At 38.4% G+C, this 20,498-nt stretch overlaps 1 protein-coding gene across 3 annotated transcripts in view; it reads left to right on the top strand.

The window, feature by feature from the left end:
- The window catches only part of ADAMTSL1 (ADAMTS like 1), a 405,845-nt gene that overhangs the window by 258,013 nt on the left and 127,334 nt on the right, over positions 1 to 20,498 (top strand). For all 3 annotated transcript variants that reach the window (XM_061470878.1, XM_061470875.1, XM_061470877.1), the window contains 2 exons: positions 2,769 to 2,814; positions 13,205 to 13,441. In XM_061470878.1, coding sequence (XP_061326862.1) covers positions 2,769 to 2,814; positions 13,205 to 13,441 — 283 coding nt within the window. The remainder of the gene's footprint in view (positions 1 to 2,768; positions 2,815 to 13,204; positions 13,442 to 20,498) is intronic.

The following is a 20,498-nucleotide window of genomic DNA, read 5'->3' as shown; positions in this document are numbered from 1 at the left end:
TCATTTATACCCTGCAGAAGGGATGTGTAGTGACTGTATCTCATAACATGGTCTCACTTAATCTGCTGTGGTTCTTCCTTGTCCGTGAAATGCTCTGTGCTGTGGCATTTTGCAAAATATCCACACAGAGATACGGGACTTGCCTTAGGAGAAAACCTAGCCCAGCCTGGTGTCATGCAAGTTGCTGTGTATTTCGCTCTAGCAGGATTAAGTTCAGTAGGTGATTTCAGTTTACATATTTTGAGCATAGACAGGGTCAGAAACAGAATTTATTTTTAGAAATCAAAATATATGTCCCTGAAAAGCTTTTTTTCTTTTTTTTTTTCTCCTACAAATCCATGATTTTGAATCCAAAATTGATACTTGAGCTTAAGAGAATCTGGAATACTGTCCTGATGCAGCATAGTTCTGAAACACAAACACTCCTTTGCAAATCTATTATGAAAATATGTCAGTTCAGGCTGAAAGAAGTTTGCCTGCTTTTGGTTGATGGTTGATAACTGGGAAACTAATGATCTTAAACAACAAAACCCCAAGTTTTATCTTGGAGGGGCGACACATAGAGTTTTGCAAGAATGGTTCCTAGTGTTCATGAGTCATCACGGTGCCAGCTGCATCCAGAACTGCATATTTTTTTCTGAACAACCCTGCCTAATAGCCAAACAGGGAAAATTGGAATTAAAAATTGGATAGCTCTGTGGCATTATTCTAATTAAAGTACTTATTCTTTTCCCTAGTGCAAAGAATAAGTCAAAAGCAAGTGTTATTTTTCATTTCAAAACAGGCAGTATGAAGAAACTGAGAAAAGAAGAAAATCTGAGGCAGCTGATATAAAGGAAGTTTAAATTTCACTGGCAGTTCAATGGTTTTGAGGTTAACAAATTAGAGTAATTGAAACTGTGCTAACAGCAGGTCTGTGTGAAGCGATGTCTGATGGGTTGTATGGCGTTTCTGAGAGACAGATGGGACATGTATCAAGATTCAACAAGCTGTTCAGTGTGGTGTACGAGGCCTGAACTAGGACTGCCTGAATGCTGCATAATATACATTTTTCTCTGCTACATATCGGTGTAAATCAAGAGTAACTCTATTGAGTGTAGTAGAGTGCAAACAGGTTTGGCCTGCGCCACAGTACCAGCTTGTCTGTATTGCTTAGAAATGGGATAGTGGTGGTGGAGGGGGTTCTTGGGGATTTTTTAGGTTTTTTTTTACTTCAGAGCCTATTCTGAATGTAATTTTTATTATAGTATTGCTAAAACTGTTTTGTTTCCTAAATATTCTGTTCACACTTTTCACTCCTGTGCATGCTTGCAATGATTAAAATTTACTTGAATTGATTATATAACATTACAAAAGCATTGAATTAGTGGTATTTCTATCATGCTTTTAGTAGCACCCTTTATATGACAGATATTACATAACAGAGTATGTTATCTTTCTGCTTGTAATTCTTCTGGAAAAGTGATAGAGTTTATTTTCTCATTTATCTTTTCTTGTGATCATTTACATCACTGTGATATATTTGCAAGATTGTGTTTTGCCCTGATTTTTGAACTCGAAAGGTGTAAACTACTACTGGAAGAATTTCTCAATTAAGTCTTGTGGATAAAGGTGCGAAGAAGGTTGACTTCAAAAATTTAAAGGACTGTTCAGTATATTTTGGGGTTAACACAGTATGGGAAAAAAAAGCTTTTGAAAAAAGGAAAAGAAGGAATAAACAACACAAATGCATGCTGATGCTGTCCTTTCTCTTGGATAGTTCAAAATGGTTCGGATTCAAAAATTCAGTCTTGATAGGCATTTATTCCTCAAGGAATATGTGCTTGTTAAAACCCAGTGGAAAAAAAAAAAGAAAAAAAAAGAAAGGGGGAGGGGGAAGTTGTGAAATTAAGAACTTAAGAATTTAAGGAGTTCTGTTCTTTTGAAGAATAATCTTTAAAATCAAAACCCTGCATTCTGAATTATACTGAGTACCTCCTCAGTGTATGCTGCCTAAACTCATAAAACATATGAAAATTCGCCTAAGGTCAAATACTCAGAATACACGCTGCTGAGCACTGAAAAGATAGCTGGGTGTTGACCTTTCTTCTGGGAGTCCTGCCAGCATCAGGGCTGGTATGGGTCTGCTGGGGGTGAAAAGGAGGAGAGCCATAGAGAACACAAGTCAGGGCGGTACTGTCCTTGACCTCAGCTGGGCTCAGCTTCTCTTCTGATGTTGTTGGGCAATAGGGACCTGGGAGTTCATGGGGCTGGTGAATTGGAGAGAAGTTTTATGCTTTCCTCCTTCCCTCATATCAAATTGGGAAAGTCAGTCCTGCTATCCTTTCATTTAGCATAGTTTCAGGCAGATTTCCTTCCTCCCAGCACGCAGGTTGCTTCCCAGCAAGCAAAGCCTGGCTGCTCAGACTCTGTCATTCCTAACGTGTGTGCCTGGGTAGATGCGGAGCTGTGCCCTTGTGAAATCATTGCGGATGGCTGGGAGGCATGGGCCATTGGTAGTGTGATTCAGATGTTGATTTCCAGCTAAATTCCATTGTCAAACATCATTGATAAGCTGATGCCACCTTCTCTAAAGTAATTTTTAAAGCAAAGGTAGGAAACTGAGGAATTATAGAATAAATTTCTCTACCTATATAGAGACAGAGAGCTTTTTACTTTGGGGGGAGGGGGGTAGAAATCTTTGCAGGAAAGATGCTGACGCAATAAATATTATGTGTTTGCATTTCATATTAAGCTATTAATGGTTTGTTTTTAATTTTTGGACACAGGACCTGTGAAGGGAGAAACATCCGATACAGAACATGCAGTAATGTGGTAAGTGAAGTATAGCTTTGATATGATACAAATAATAACAAACAACAGTCATGGCCATATTAATAAGATGATTTGGTAACATGACCGTGAGAATATCATAGCTATGTAAATTGCCTTCGTGCCACAGGACATTTTCTCAGTGTCTTTTAAAAAGGGAGAGATTATGGCATAGCATAATGCTAAAATTGTTTGGAAGAAATTGCAGTCACAGCCTTTCCAAATAGAGTGAAAATTCAGAGTCGCTCTTTACAACTTCTCTGTCAGAATCAAGACCATTCATGTTCCCAATACTACTTTGGTAACCAGCTGGTTCATATTGGGCAGTCTGTCAGGCTGGAAAATTAAGGTGTTAGAGGCCTGAAGACAAATTAGTAAGTATATGTTTCTGTTCACGTGTGCCCTTCCCAGCATTGCAATTTTGTTGCAAGTCTTAGAAAAGCAATTTTAGATAGCCTGTACCAGCATTTTGGCCTTTCTAAAGGCTCTCTCTTGGGTTTATATATGGTGAGTATCGTTTTCAATACAATAAAATAAACTTTAACTTCTGTGCTCATGAAAGTGAAAGTGTGTATTCAGTGGTGAAAATGGAAATAAAGATTTTCATGCGGAAAGTTTTATTGGGTGCCAAGAATAGTAAAAGCTCTCAAATTACATGGAGAAATGTCAGTTTTACCAGTAAAGATGGAAAATGAAATCAAATGTGCACTGGGCCAAACTTTCTCATGCCTGATAGGGTCATATTAAGAAGCCTTTCAATAGATGCTTTGTCTAAAAAAAGTTTAAAAGTTTAAGTTAAAAACCTGAATACATTCCCTCGTATTTACCTTATGTTTTCTTCAGTAGACCACAGTTCATAATGAAAGAGACTGCTTCTGTCTGAGCTGTAGTCTCCCATGCAGCAAGATTTCTCACACTTCTTTCTCTGAAACTTCTTATGGGTGTATCCTTTGGCTTCTTATCAATCTAGACATCTGCTTCACCTACTGACAACAGGTAGAGGAATCAATAAAATAGGTCTGCTGGTTGATTAACAATCTCATTCCATCTCTGAGGCACTAAGGCTACACCACAGTTGCAGAGGGAATGTGAACGTTGATTTGTGCCGGTCAAATTGAGTGTTGTAACTCACACATGAAAAACTAACCAAACCAGCCAAAGCCAAACTGTTAAAGGCTAATTGGAATAAATTAGACTACAGTTAGACCCATCAGTTCTGTTTGGGTTTGTGAAATTATATGTGTTGAGACAGTTCCCCTCCCATTCTGACCTGACCTTGTGTATTCTAAAAGCAGTGAGACAAACCAGCATCCTTCTCTGTTGCCAGTTCCTGGATCACCCTGGTTAGAGGGCAGAGTTTTACCTGTGTTACAACCATTATTTTGTAATCACTGAGCTTAACTTTCCAAGATAAAGAATAGTTTTCAAAATGTTATTTTTTAGCTCAGGTTCTGTTTTGGAAATGTGTACCTGAATAGTTTTCCTTCAAAATAAAACCTTGCATAGTTTTGTCAGGCAATTCCTTTACATACCTTGTGTTTGGCAATACTGGCTCCAGACTTTCCAATGTAGCAGTGAGGCATGCAGCTGTAGAAATCACTTAATTACTTTGTACCAAGTTTTCTTGGGTTCAGTAATCAAAACTGAAAATTTAAAACTGCTTTGCTGTGCTGAAATCATTGACAGTTTTGCTGCTGATTTATGAAGACCCAGAGCAGCATTTAATATTTTAACCCCTTTTTCAGAGAGGGTGGATTGTGCTACATTGGTCTTTTCCTTCATAAAAGAATTAATTCTTAATAAAAGGATTAAATGAGTTTTATTTTTTCCTTTTAGTAAACTTGCAAAACTAGCAGTAAATCAAGCTAATCTCAAGCTTATGACTGCATCATACTTTGAGCAGGCCCATCCAAATATGGTTTTATGTCATGAGGAAAGTATTTGACTGTATTCATTTCTTAGACATTTGATTTCAGAGGACAGTATTTTCTTTTTTTAAAATATGTTGAGTCTCTGATTGAGATGTTATGCCCTTTCACTGATCATCTTTACTAATCTGAGATAATGTGCACGAGTACTCAAAACATCAGTCAGTGCAAGGGCACTGCCACCATGACCTGTATCAGAACTTGTGGTAGGATCCTGCCACAGCCATGGTGATCCTCAGCCCATGTTTCTGGGGCCAGGCACCATTTCGAAATACCTTGTGCAGCACCAGTGGAAGCCTTAGGCAATTTGGGAATCCCGGATGTGCATCTCTGCTGAAATCCATTCTGTTACTGAATAGTGTAGCTGTACCACTGAAGTACTGTTTGTCTCTTTCAGAGTAGTAAAACAAAATCGTATGCTTTTTCTTTAATGGAAGTCTATCTTTGTCTCCAGAATCCAAGGATACATATACACAAATTGGAGCTTGGAAACAACTCATTAACCCCATGGCTTGTTGTAGAATTCTGTGCTGAAAGAGGCATATAATACTGTATTATTTTTAACTCAGACTTCACCTCTTAAGATTCATCCACAAAGACTCTGAAAATCAGCATGACAATAATTCCAGGCTCAATGAGACCTTCATTTTCATCTCTTAGATGACTTGTCTGTTACATGAAAGGAAAATGAGAGCAAATCCCCCCATTCCTTCTCTGTAAATTAAGCTAGCTATCACGCATTGTGGAAAATTTCGTCTTTATTCTTGTGGAAATCAGCAAGTCCTTAAATATGAGCTTTCATTGCAATTAGTTTGTGCATAACTTGAGGACATTATTGTTCATAAAATAATCAGTCTTTTTATTTTCTGAAAAGAGTCTTTCTTTAAACTGACATGTTTTTATTTATATGACTGTCCTCTTAAAGAAAGGATGGGTAGTCACATATGCTAAAAGCAAACTATTGCAAAGGTGAAATTGGAGAAAGGGAAGAATACTTCTTGGAATCTGGCAATGAACACATTTTCATAGACACTATCATTTGCAAGATTTTGCTACAGCTGGTTCTAATTCATCCTGAAATTAAATTACAGGGGGGAGGGGAGGAGAGGAATGAGATAAAGAAAAATGGAGGCAAGGAGAGAGAGTGGCATGTCTGTTTCTTCAGTGACCTATGTTATTCTAGGGATTCTGAACCATTTTGAGTAGTACAGACTGTAAGAGGGGTTGATATTGCTGCCTATAAAACTTCTGAACAGTCCTTAAAAGAACAAATCCATTCCAGTATCTTCACCACTTGCATTGCCTGGTGTTGATCAGAAACTGGAAAGATTTTGGGTATGAAGCCACATGTGTAAATAGTAAAAGAAGGAATGAGGGAATCTGAAAATGATTTACGGTTAAATTGCATCTGCTTTTTTTCTTTTTACTTTTCATATTGACTCCAAGTATGTTTCCAGCCATTTTAGAATATAATCATGGGATAGAGAGAGAAGGAGTAATTTGTTTTTCTTTAGACAATTACTCTGGATGCAATAAAAACGTTTTTGCATCTAGCTGTGTTGTTGTGCTAAACATTATTCAAAATAAACAAAAGGTATTTCCAAACTGCAAATAGGATTTTTCTAGTGGTTTGTTGGGTTTTTTTTTTCAAGCTAGCATGCTCTATGTTCCTTCTTCTGTGCACGTCCTTAGTCACCAGGTCTTCTCCAGGCTTTGTACCAGGATATCTTGCCATCTCATCTGCACTTTTCCTATTTACTTGCTTATACCTGCTAGCATGATGATGAACACTACATATAAAGCTGCTCATGAGATTTTGCTCTTTGGCATGAAAATAAACAATGCTGGAGGCTGCACAACATTGCTAGCTCTTTCAACAAGGTTTACAGCAGTTCCCTTAAGCCTAAAATAAAATTTGTAGATGCTACATCACATTAATCAGACCACCAAACCTCATAAACACCACCTACAGCTCTTTTTTATATATACCTCACTTTCTTCTCACTTGGCTGAAATACCAGCTGTGATGACATCCCCCATTTTTTGGCTTGCATTCAGACAAGCTACTTCCATCTCTGTTTCTAATCAGCTTATGCTTCATTTTATACACTCCAGCCCTGATACTGCCAATCTTACTTTTGACAAAATGACACTATCTTCTTTCCATGCACTAAAGGCTAGGCTGTTGGAAAGTATCAAACTTAAACTCCTTATAAGTGTGTAAATCTCTAGAAGCATTGCCTTGTGTGCTGCAACCTTTTTATGTAAATGCATAAAGAATCTTTGTAGACCAAACATCTGTATCATTTCCATCACAGTTTCATTTCAGGACTCTTCAGGACTGTGGATGACTCACAGATTTAAATTCAATATTTCTGATAATAATAATTTTTTATTATTTTAATATCTCTTTTCGGTCTGCCAGTGTGGTTCCTATAGTGCTTTTAGGGAAACGTATTCTAATATTTGTATTTGTATTAGTTTTTGACTGAAATATTCAGAAGTTTTTCAAGCCAAAATAAGTTGTTATATCTACTGTCAACACTTCATTTAATATTTAAAAGGTATGAACAAATAAATTTTAAAATGGCATGAAGGGCTACATATTGAATTATTTGCTCTCTAAAATGGGTATATACTTTAAAAGAAGAAAATAAGGTGCTTTTTTTGTCAAAATTCTATTTTATAAACATTTCTAATGACAACTGTTCATGGAGGTTGTCCTGGGTTCAGCAGTAGCAGTCATTTTTTTCTCCTTCTTGGTAGCTGGTGCCCTGCAGTGTTTTGACTTTCAGCTCGGGAACAGAGCTGATAACAAGGATGTTTTGGTTTGGCCAAGGACTTTGTGAGCCTCATGCTCTGCCAGGGAGGAGGGGAAGCCAGGAGGAAGCAGAGACAGGACACCTGACCCAAACTGACCAAAGAGGTATTCCATACCACAGCACGTCATGCCCAGGATGTAACTGGGAGTTAGCCGGAAGGGCTGGGAGACTGCAGGGTTGGAGGAGGTATCGGTCAGAGCTTGGTCAGGCCTGGGGGGCGAGTTATCGGTCGGCTGGTGCTGAGGTGTTGTATTCTCTTCCCTTGTTATTTCCTTTATCATTATTATCATTGGTGGTAGCAGTAGTGATTTGTGTTATACCTTAGTTACTAAACTGTTCTTATCTCAACCCGTGGGAGTTGCATTCTTTTCGATTCTCCTCTCCGTCCCTCCGGGAGCAGGGGGAGGGCAAGAAAAGGGGGAAGTGAGCGAACGAGTTACCTGACTGGGTTTAAACCACGACAGAGGTTTAGATTTATACTTCACTGACTGTTTTAGCCCTCGTCTCCACTCCATGTTTATTTAATACAGAGTGGAAGCATCTGCTGATATTCCCCCATTCACTTTGTTCATATTATTTCTCTCATACTTCTCTCTGTCAAATATTGCAGTGTCTTGGGGTTGTCATAGAAAGCTATAGTATGAGCCCCTCTGGATCTAAGCAGCTAAGCATCATCCTAGCCTATTTAGAAGTTCACAGGAATACACTAGTGAAAAATCTGGCTGCAAGAAACTTAATTCAAGTAGGGCTCTCAATAATGCTTCAAGGTCAACTGGAGTTTCCATTAAAACCCTATATCTCCTCAGTCTCTGTATTTTTATCTAAAGTTCTTATTTAGTCTTGGTCTCAAGCCTCTAATTGAGGACCTCAGGCTTTCTTTCCCAGTAGGGAAATTGGTGCAGCTGAAATGCTGTGTGCACTTCATGGAACTGGTTCAATAAGCTGTTCTGTCAGACGCTGCACAGAGTAGTCCAGTTGTAAGTAACTTTTTGCGCAGAGGAAAAGCTCCAGGTATAGTAAATCATTCTTGGCCTCTGCAAATATACAAGCACATACATTGTAAACTGTTTTAAGGTTCCTCCACTGTTTCCATCTATAGCAGCTTAGATATGATCTTCCACATTTCACCCTCTAAGTAAACTTAAAAAAGCCTGACCCTCTTTTGTCCCGTGAAATTTGATCTATCTATCACCATCAGAGGACATCTGGGATTCATCTTATCTTTTCCACTGGTTTGTTGATTAATAGCAATTGTTTTGAATGGGATTCAAACATGGCAAAACTCCAGGGACCTTATGAATTACCATAGGGTCAAATAGGAGGTCAAGTTAAACAAAAAAAACAACTAAATGTGAAGAAGCAAATGAAGCTGTAGTAATAAGCCAGCATTAGTTGCTTAAGAAGTGAAGATGAAACTCCTGTGTTTATTTTAAAATAGATTTCATACCTCAAAGGAGTTGCTGATCATCTTTAAAATGATGCATATCTTCACTGCAGAGGAGGAAATCTTGACCCGATAGGATGAATGAAGATTATAGGTATCCATCACAGCTTCAGTCTTTCAGGAATATCTCATGAGCCTTCACAAGCTAAATGTCATGTAACAGCTGTCTAGGACTCACAGAGTTAGAGGAACAGTTGTTTCCTATTCACTGGAAATTTTCTTCCCTAAAAAGTCTTAATGAATAAGAAGCTTGAAGATAAATGGGCTTAGACAAGACTTTCAAGGTGATTAGTTCTTTCTGATTCTTCAAGGAGTGCAGTGACAATGGTTCTTCATGTCTGCAGGGGCCCATAGATAATTTCAAAAAGAAAACAAAACCAGTAAAATTCAAATATAACACCAAAGCTGGAGTAACCTGAAGCAGAACTGTAGTGCTTTTGTGACCAGATACCGGGGCTGACACATGCTCTAAGCCAAACACAGGCCATGCAGATGTGGTTAGCAAAATACCTTGCAGAACTACATAACCCATGCAAAGATATGCTACACCACTACACTGACTTGGCCCATAACTTCTGGTTGTCTCAAACTGTGGGCATACTCTTGTATATCAGTCTGCTGTGCAGATAGACGAACTACATACTGTTAGATAGCTTCCAGGATGAGACCCTTACATGGAGTGGAATGTAACTTCACTCACGTCAATAAACAGTGCTAGCTGGCAGCTCTGAAGGATGCCCTGCCACCAAGACCCATGCATATATTGAAATCTTGCTCATTTTTTTAATTTTTTTTCTTTTTTTTTTCTTTTTTTTTCCTTTTTTCTGACTTTCTGCTGTCCATGAGCCAGCACTGCAGAAATGGGGCACAGGAAACCTGCCTCAAAACAGCAAAGCTCTTATATGGAGGTGTGCAAAGTGTTTAGAAGAAAATAGAAATTTACTGCTTGAACAAATATTTAACAAAGCTGGTTTTGCCTTATCTGATATTTCAGCAACTAGAATATTCATGTATAGGTTGTCAGCTTATACCTGTCTTTCATTATATAATTGCACAAAGAGGTTCTGATCACTACTGGCAAATAACACAAGCAGTATATTGTGAGTTTAAAAAGCAAAAAAAATCCATGGAAAGAAATTAGTAAGTAGTGCCAAGTTCTATTCAGTTTCTACTTTTTCAATCTCAGTGACTTGTGTCTAACGATGGGTAATATTCAGATGATAGGTTTTTTTTTTAATATTGTCCATTGGTATTAAAAAAAATATATATTACAGAGGTTATGCAGGTCTTATGGGTGTAAGTGCAAGTACATGTGCCCTCTTAACTGAAAGAAAAGTTCCCCCCTTGAGGGAAAGGGATCTTTAAGGCCTTCAGATAGATTTAGGACTTGGAATTTCACAGCCGGAGTAAAGTGGTGGGCCAGGCCATGACCCTTTTTCATATCTGCATGCCAAGAGAAGTATGCATGTCTGCATTTCTGACTGCTTGAATGTATTCTTCAAATGGCTTCAGTTTTCACATGAAAACTTTTTTAAACACAAGGCCTACTGTTTAAATCCATTGTTTTATTCTGATCATGATATCAAAGACTGGAAGTATTTAACACCAGTCCTGGTCACCTGCCGTGTCCTGAAAGCTTATTATGTTGATGGTACATTTTTTTCTTTCTTTGATTTAAAAATAAAATCCAGTACAACAAATATAGTATTGAATACTGCACAAAGTAGGATTATGAACTCTTTAAGTTTTGTGCTTTACTTGGTCTTTCCGTCTTTGTAAAAATGAAGTTATTGAAAGCCAGGAAGTTTTGAAGGTAGAGCCAAGCTTGAACCAAACAAGAGGATTGGCTTGGATCTCTGCAACAAGCCTGAGCCAAGCCAACAGACCTGACTGTGTTCATTTATGGACAGAAAAAATCAGGGAAGGTTATGCACCAAAGGTTTTGTGGCAGGAAATGTGGCCACAGTGTTCCTCTGTGACTGTCTCTTCTCTATTTGAAAATAGAGCTAAAACGGATCCTGGGTCAAGATGTAACTGTCTTGTTCATTCTGTTTAAAAGCAGAACATAAAGACCACTTTTCCTCTAGTTAACAGCTATAGAGGAATAATGAATTTCCCACATAATTTTCTGCTCTCTTCACTCTGTGCTGCTGTCCATAGTTTGTCTCATGTCAACAGGTTGCCCAGATCAGAAAAAAGGACCTGATTGCCTCAAAGTTTCCTAGAGATTTTAAAATCAAACTGAAATACTTTCAGCATCTATTTTTTTTCTTCTTTTTTAACCTTCCGTAACATATCATTAGAAAAACAGTCTGTTGTCTAAATCCTCCAACACTAAAAACCCAGTTACGAGCTTGTACTTTCAACCTCCACTTTCAGGAAGGATCAGTGAGCTCTTTGATCAGTGAGCTCTCCTCAAAAATCAGGATTATTGCTCTTTGATACATATTTTTCTACAGCAAGATTCAACCCAATTTTTTTTTTTTTTTTCTCTTTTATGCCTTATCCATTTAACCTTTTGTAGCAGGAACACTATTACGTTGTACTTAGGCAGCAGAACTTCTGGCTGAAGCTTGACCCATTGGTTTTGGCCTGCATCACATTCAAATACAAGGCAAATTAACTGAAAATTTGCTCTGATGGTGCAATACAAATTAGGCTTAAGACCACATTGCCACTACACGGTGAATGAGAACCTGCATTGGTTATTGTGGGTTTGAGCCAAAGGTATACAGATGAAAAATCCATAGCCAAGATTTTGACAATTTATATCCAAAGGAGACTTTGAAAGCTCAATTGTTAAGACAGGTTTTATTTTAGACTTTAATGCTAAACGACGATCCTTCAATATCATAAAGCGCCATGCAGCCCCCATGCCAGTTCTATCAAAAGCTGTAATAATCTGCCCTATTAGAAACAAGCAGAATAGTGTTAATGAATAAAGGTGTAGAAAAAGGTCTGAAAAATAGAAGGGATTATTTAAATCTCAGAAGAGATATTTTGCCTCAGTAGGAGCAGGACTTTCCTAGCTTGGAGTATGAGAAAACCTGTAAATAAAATTGTCACTAATAATACTTGAATGTTTATAGGATGAAGTAGTTTGAGGACAGAGAATAAAAGCATCTTAAAAGGGCATTGTCTAGTTATGTGGTTGTATATACATAAAAATAGTTCCCTATATCAAGTCTATAATAGACATCTAAGATTCTCTAAAAATAAAAAGAATGTTACAGTCCTCAAGCAAAGTTTATGACAGGTATTCATTTCACCTCATATCTGACCAGGTGTCACTAAAGAGCAGATTTCCTTACAGCAGCAAGGTGGAGGACTATGGTACTTTAACAATCTGAGGCAGCCATATTGCCAACATTTACTTGTTTGTCACAGTTCTCATTCTTTTAATGTTTTTATTAAAGCTTACCTTCTCTATTCCTGTAATTACTAAGAAATTCTGGTTACTTTAAAAAAAAAAAACAACAATTAATCTCTAGTTTTTGTGATTGCTTGTACAGGAAAACTTGAAATACTGTTCTTCAAGGATCAAAAAAATAGAAAGGAAATAAGAAGAACTCGTGTTTATTTTGCCTGAAGCCTTATGATTTTGAAACTCTTCTTGCTCTCTTAAGAACTTGACTCATGGTTTTCAATGCTAAATAATGGCAAGAAAGTGTATGTGGACAAGAGCCTCACATTCTCATCAACAAGAGACTTTATGCAGTATGAGTGGTCTTTGTTTTTTGTATCAGGTGTACTGGGTTCAGAGTAGGGTTTATATGTCTCACAAACCTCCTGAAGGATTAACGAAGGGGCTTTTTAACAGTCGTCCCAGTAAAATAATAGTAAGTTGCTAGTTACTCAAATTATGAAAACTTAGGTTAAAGAAATACAAACATGTATCACATTTTCTGGTTCTTGTTACCCTAACAACTAATGAAGCAAAAAAATAAAAAAAAAACCAAAACAGCTAATGAGGAGAGCTCAAATAAACAAACAAATAATGTAATTCTTTTTTCTTTCTCTTCAGTCACAGAGGAAAATTTGTCTGGAAAAGACTGGCTGTGCACACACACTTCTCCACATATGCACACAAGTGCAAAGAGATACAGCAACAGCATATCAGGGCTGTGGTTAAGACACCTACAGTTCATTACGACTGGCTGTCCCAAGCAGACTTGCTTATCTTTTCCTCTTTTCTTCAGGACTGTCCACCAGAAGCAGGTGATTTTCGTGCCCAGCAGTGCTCTGCTCACAATGACGTCAAGTACCAGGGACAGTTTTATGAGTGGCTTCCTGTCTCTAATGACCTCGACAACCCATGCTCGCTGAAGTGCCAGGCCAAAGGAGCAGCTCTGGTTGTGGAGCTGGCACCAAAGGTTCTGGATGGGACCCGATGCTACACTGAATCACTGGACATGTGCATCAGTGGCTTGTGCCAAGTAAGGAGAGAAGCCCTACCCTAAAGCCTTTCCTCATGACTTCCCTGCTCAGATCTCTCATGCGCCTACTCTCCTCCTTCATACTTGTATCATTTTAGCATCTTCATTTTAATTATCTGTTTTCATTCTCTTAAGTTGACTTCTACCTTGTTTGGAAGAGGTGTACAAATTCAAAGGTTATTTTCTCATTTTATGCTGTTTCCTTGTTTCTTTGTTTTTTTGGGTGGTTTTTTTTTTTTTTTCTGGTGGTGGTGGTGGTGGGGTTTGGTTTGTTTTTTTTTTTTTGAGGAAAGGATATTTTATTTGAGGTTTGTATTGTTAGCAGCAGATCTCATTTGAAAGCACCATGAGAAAACAATGGGTTAGCTTCCAGTTTGGATATACCAAAGTTTCATAAGTCTATGAATTTACATTATCTTTGAGGATTATTGCTCCCTGCAAATCCCAAACCACACAGAAGAAGATGAGGTACTAAACTATGAAACTGGAAAATCTGCTATTGATTTGCGATAGGATTAAACAAGCTGCTATATGTCTTTAGACCTCAGCTTCCCTGTTTGCTGAACACTTCACAGTGAATGGAGATCTACTCATCCTTCAACCAATTTATTTGCATCCTTATTTGTTTCTATATGGCCTTTGTGCTTTTAGTTATATTTTCCTACTCTTTTGAACCTATCTGCATCAGTTTAATCTTCTGAACTACATGTAGTTGTTGATGGAGGGAAGGAAATTTGCATCATCTCCTTTTAATACTGAACACAGCTGAATATCAGAAAAAGTTGAGTCTAGGTTCATGTTTTATTGCCCTGTCTCTTTCCCTCCTCTGTAGATTTGATGTGGTTTTGGCCTTCTATTGTATTTTCAGCCACTTTATATACCTTTGAAAGCTTTTCTCCCTGTTTCTCTTCTCTGATTTTCTGTTCAGAGCCAAAAGCAGTCCTGCAGTAAACAAAACAGAGTAGACAGTTACTAGGGCTAATCTCACTTGTGATCTGAAGAAAGGAATCATCTAGACCTCTTGACCTCAGCCAAGTGCACAAGTTTCCCAAAATTCTGGATTGCCTAATGAGACAGTCTAATTATAGCTCTAATAGCAGGATTAGATCCAATGATGAAAAAGTTGGTCATTTCTGAGAAGATCTTTAAGTAAGTTTGCTACTACAAAAAGGTAGTTCAGGACTGGAGAAAACACTTTTGTTTCTTCTTCCAAAACTGTCCATCTTTCTCTATTGCATTCTTTCAATTTTATGGGTTGCTAGTTAAAGACAGATGCACACCAGAAATGCCTATCTTAATGTCTACTATTTATGATAATATTATATTCCTCTTTACACATCTACTACCAAATACTACAAGAGGTAGTTTTTAACTTTTCTAATTTACCAATTCTTAAAGACTGAACTGCATAGTGAGTTCAAGTCAGTTAATAATAAACTTAGTTTCCTTAGCAACCTTTCACAGAGACTGAAAAGTACTTTTAACAAAAGCGGTCAGTCTATGGACCCCGGTATACTACAGACAGAGTATGAAAACCACTGATCTAAAAAGAAAAAAAAAAGGTGAGAAAAGATGATTTCATAAAGTGCAATGGCTTACTACAGCATCTTTATGTTTGAAGTCAGCATGGCAATAGAATTGTAGCCAACAATACTCAGCTGAATTTCAAAAGCTATTGTTCATATCAAACCGAGGCAGTGAATGCATTGAATATTTTGCCAGAAATGTATTGACGATAGTTTCATACAGCTTCTTCACAATAAAATGTTTTTTTCAAATATTAGCATTGTTTTGTTGCTTACTATTTTGGTATTACTTATTTGCAGTTATAAATCTGTGATAGGTAAAGAAATTGATTATCAGGTGAGAATCACCAATTCTAAAAATATTTTTAATGCAAACTTTTCTGCAGTGAAGATATATTTTGTTAAGTGATTTTGCCACTGTGAAGTTACCAAATTATTATGTTCTCTATATACACTTATATATATATATATAAGTGCGTGCTTCCGATTTTTTTTTCATGAGAAATAAAAGCTACACTGGCTAGTGCATCATGTCAGAAGAGTGGGAAAAATCTGCTCTCCTTTAAATAGATGACTGTGCTATGTTGTCTGTCTGTCGTGATTTCAGCATGGATAGTTTCTCTTCCTCCCTTCTGTCTATAAGCATTGTTGTATGGATCCTTTCCTGCTTACAGCTCAGCCCAAAATATACAACTAATCAGGTTACAGTGTCACTTAAACCTGTGTTCAGTGTGTGGCTTTTGTACTCACTGGCACAGTGAACTTGCTTGATACAGGTAAAATATGGATTTTAAAGAATATAGATTAGGTTTCCACCTCAGCAGGCTCTTAAAATCCCATGAAAGCGCCTTGGTCCCCAGATGTCTCTGTGGGATGTGCTTAGAGCACTGCTGCAGAAATTGGCCTAGGCCTATGGCCATTTCTAGTCATTGCTTAGCCTGGGAGCTGATTTATTTGCGTGACCTCCTCACACCGTTCAGGTCAACTCCAGTTTTGACGAAGGAGGCAGCTGGGAGTCTTTCCCACTCTGTCTGAAGTTCTGGAAGCAACTGGCCTACATTACTCCACACTGGCACACTCATGGCTGTAATATTCAAGACTATTCTTATCCATGCTTGCCACCAGCAACATTGAGGATCACATGCTTATTTTGACAAGATCTCACTTTCAGCACTTAAATTTGTCACATTATCTAACAGTGAAAACTCTGTCAGAAACTTCCAGAAGGAGATTTTTACCTGTGTTGCTGTTTTGTATTCACACAGGAGGACTGAAAGTGCCTGTCATTGCCCGTTTGATGGCAAAGGAGGCAATGGAAGGCCTTTGTTCTGTTAATTCTCTACAAACAGGCATCATTTGTGTTTCTATCAGTGAGTATTCACTTTCAGAGGCATTTACTCTCCCATGACAGCTTCTAAGAATGATCTTTTTCTTCTACCAAGGTTATGACAGAAGTCAGGTTAAAACAAAGAAAACTGTTACAGAAAAAAAGTCTAGGTATTTACATGTTGCTGGGATTTCAGTCTCCTGTAGTTCACCTAGTTCTGGCTCCTGCTTGTAGCTTTCCTCTTTTTAAGTAGTAAAACACCAGAAGAAAAATGCAAGAGATGTAATAATAACTTTATTATTTAGGAAAGATGGTGGCTATTTTTCCTCAGACATGTAGAAAACATTATTAACAGGATCAGTTCTAAGTTGGCTTTCGATTTAGCCTAGCCTTTTGGCATTATGATTAAAGTAGCTTTTCAGTTTCTGATGTCTTCCTCAAGCTTCTTGGCCTAAATACTCAAAAAGAATCGTTCTTTTTTGGTTTTTTAGAGTGTATTGAAACCTAGATGCCTTCTGGGGACATAACATTTCATAAAGTACTGAATTCTTTATTTCTGATGGTCAGGTCCTTTCAAACTGTGTCAGGCTGAATAGCTGAATTGCTGTTTCAACTTTTTGTCTAATACTCTCCATCCTCTTCTATCTCATACTCTGTGGATAATAAATTTTTATTTTGTTTTCTTGTTGATGAGTATCATTGTAATGCAATGAAAGAAGTAGTGTTATCCTCAGCATATCTTTCCATCACACAGGAAGGAGTGGGGTGGAGAACCTTATGACTCATAAGTGTAATAGACAAATGTTTAAATTGCTATCTTCATGCCAGGTACCAACATTTTTGTGGCAGACAGTGGTGAGGAAATAGGGATATGTTTATTGTATGAAAGAATCTGCATTTTCATTATTAGACCTCCACTCCCCTGCCCGGAGCCATTAGTTTTCCACTTTATAGTACCAAGGAGATTGGCGCCACTGCACAGATATTTTGTCCTGGTCTTTCAGCAGAAACAATACCTGCTGTTACTCGCAAGTAGACAAACTCTCTATTGTGGGTATGTCTTTGACCAGTAGCACACAGAGCACCACCTCCTTTTGCTAGGGCAGGAAGCACATAGTGATTTGGGAGCTTAGAAAAAGAAGGCATTCCAAAGAGCAGTTTGGAGATTCCTGAGAGCTCTTTTACAGTTACCATGAAGTCATCTGTGTCCACATGTTTCCTTAGCACACTGAAAAGTCTACGGTGTGTTGAGTGGCACAGAGAATTTAGTGCTGCAAGATGTATGTCCACGCTTGGCTGGGCATTTTGAGAGTGTTCCCCCCCTCCCCCCGCCCCAAACAGATGTGTTGTTCTCACTGAAGACCGTGGCAAGGCTTTCAATCACTGTGCAAATCCAGGGCAGGGGGGGCACAGGAGTTTTAGCTAGTTTCCCCTGTCATCCCAAGTGTCTTCTCATGGAGCCCACATGCATTCCTCTTACACACACTGGTTAGAATACCACACAGACTAAGCAGTTTCAGCAGGGGGCTGGGGACATACAGTCTCTCTCAAGTATTTGAGCTGTGGGTGAAGTCTGTTCCTTGATAACACAGATTATGTGACTGCCCTGAAGCACCAGCAAGTCTGTGCTGGCACTGTTAGTAGGAAAGCACTGCAGCTGCATCACCATTGATCCAGCTCACAGTGGACAGGCTTCTGTAAACAAAAGAAGCCTGTCTGAGAGAAGGAAACTTGTACACCCAACAGAAGAGAGGTCTGAGTGGCAGTATCAAGCATGTCATGAAGTCACCAGAGCTAACAAAGGATCACAGTCAAATATAATGTGTCACAAGTGCCAATTAAATGCTTTTACAGTGTAGTACTTCATCGTTTAGGAGGATGGGTCCAGAGGGCAGACTTCATTAACTTTACTTTTGCTTTCTCAAGCACATTGTTCTGAGGGAGCTGAGCGAGAGCTGCCTTGGTGAGTTTTGACTTATAATGGCTTTTGCAATCACCCTCTGTTGTAATATTTTCATCTTCTACAAAACCTAGCAAATCTTTCCACTGGCAATGCTAAGTAAGTGATCTGTTTAGACAGTATGTGTGACTTTTTGAGAAAATCAAGCATTTCAATAAAAACCTGCTATAGAGCACTGACTAAAGAAACAAGGGGTTTTTGTTCTCTCCAATCACAACACGCAAGAATAAAGCAGAAACTTTTTCTTACTCTGCCAGAATATGGATATGTGAACACAGATCCAGAGAAAAAGAAATAAAACTGTGAATTGGATAGGTGAATATAAATAATCACAAAAGCTTCTTTTCTTCCTCTTGTCGTCTCTTTATGAACTCTTAAATTTAATTCCGTCTAAATGTTGCTCCTTACAGAACAGCAGCCTCTGGATTCCTGTATCATCAGAGTGAACTTTGTTTCCACATCTGTGGGCTCCTGTGTTGGCCCACACGATAAATTGGTTGGTTATGTATGACTGAATCTGAAAAATTCAGTCTTTTTTATGTAGGAAGATTCCTTCTAGCAAAATTTGCATATAAGGATAGGAGCTGCATTTTTTCCACATCCAAAATTTTAATGCCTCTACAAATCCTCATTTAAAAGTTGTAGCTTTTAAATTGATTTAATTGTTTCTTTTTAGATCAAGGGTGATTTCAGAATGAGGTTATAGTTACTCTTTTCCCTGAGGAAAACCTGAGAAATAGGAATTTCTCTTGAGTTCCTTCTGCTGCTGGGTGTTTTGCTGTTTAGTTCTAGAGCTTTGGCCGAAACACTGATTCTCAGAGTGTTGCATCTGCTGTGCTGGGCGGCTGTGGCTCCATGAGGGTTTTGGTCTGGGTTTAAAAACAGCAGTAGCAGACAACCCTGCCTAGCTGGGAATGCTGGGTCTTGGGGCAGATATCAAGCAGGATCTGCAAGTCGTTTCCAGTGGATGAGTGGTACATAAGGCAACAAACAAAGACAAATCACTGAGCTGGCCAGCCACACGCTTGGTGTGTTGGAAGGTGGATCTCAGTCACTACAGTGGTTCTATTTAACAATTAGGCTACTTATCAGTGACTGAAATTTGTTTACACTGCCTGAATAGTTGCAAGTTTTGTTTGGCTCAAGTGCCAAGTGAGTACATTGATTGCACATGTCACTGGGGCTACTGTTAACAGCACAGTCACAAATTGCCTTGATGTTGTGAAAATCATCTTATGGTCTTCAATTGCAATTGCTGATTCTGGTGTGCTTTTAACTAAATTCCTTGGGACATAGGAGGGCTCTGCCCAGCTGCACAAGACTGCCTGTCACAGGACAGTATCAGCAGGCTGTGCCAAAAAAATGCTGAGGCTGTGAACTCTCATCATAAGGTGTCAGTGAATTGAAGGGCAGATATCACTTCAGCAGGGGTTGTGAGTCGTTTCATCAAAGACACCAATCCAGTTCCTGTTTGCTGTACAGCTCATAGCTTGTTCTCTCCACAGTAATTTAGCAGTACAACAGCTCTTCGTCCTGATTGTAAAACAGGATTTTGGACCCTGTTGAAACAGTGGCTCCGATCCAAAACTTTCTTCAGCTGAGTAGTGACAATCAACACAAGTCCCAGATTGAGCCCCAGATTGGTATATGTGTGAAGGGCAACTTTGTTTTTCTCGGATTCTCAGAACTTCTTGTGTTTGAACTGCAGACGTGCCCTTTGAAAACCAGAGAGATTTATTTATAATTGGCTAGATTTGCAAGCTTGCTTTATTACATTATTTCCTGCCCAGAGTTTCTTAATACTGAATAGAAATTATTATGAAAACTTTTTACTTCAGGGCATTTGTAGTCTAGCTGGTCTGAAGCAAAACCTGTCATTGCTGGTCCAGTTTTATTTCTGGAAAAATCTGCTAAACTGAGCCAGAGTTCAAGGGGAACACATACATATATAACATTCATGCACGCACTCAGTAAGTTAGTTCCATCTCCTGTTGTGGGACTTTTAACTTAATGCTTTTAAACTATACATGAACAGTTGCTTTGTTAACATGATGAACGTCTTTTTTCTTGCAGTGTCCTGTAAAGATTATTTTGCAAATGTATCTCAGAGTCAGGAATGTCCCTATTTTTGTTTTCCCAACTCATTGGCTGTCAGTGGAGTAAAAGTGTTTGGGGGGTTGGGAATCAGAGTGAGCATGAAGTGTGGGATTTCAGCCTAAAATGTAGCATGGAATCTTTACCTCT

This window comes from Pezoporus flaviventris, unplaced genomic scaffold, assembly GCF_033815535.1.
Source record: "Pezoporus flaviventris isolate CSIRO_AGI_PZ_B2104156 unplaced genomic scaffold, CSIRO_AGI_Pfla_v1 ptg000064l, whole genome shotgun sequence".
Lineage (NCBI taxonomy): Eukaryota > Metazoa > Chordata > Aves > Psittaciformes > Psittacidae > Pezoporus > Pezoporus flaviventris.
The sequence above is the reverse complement of the archived record's forward strand: the minus strand, read 5'-3'. Positions and strand labels throughout refer to the sequence as shown.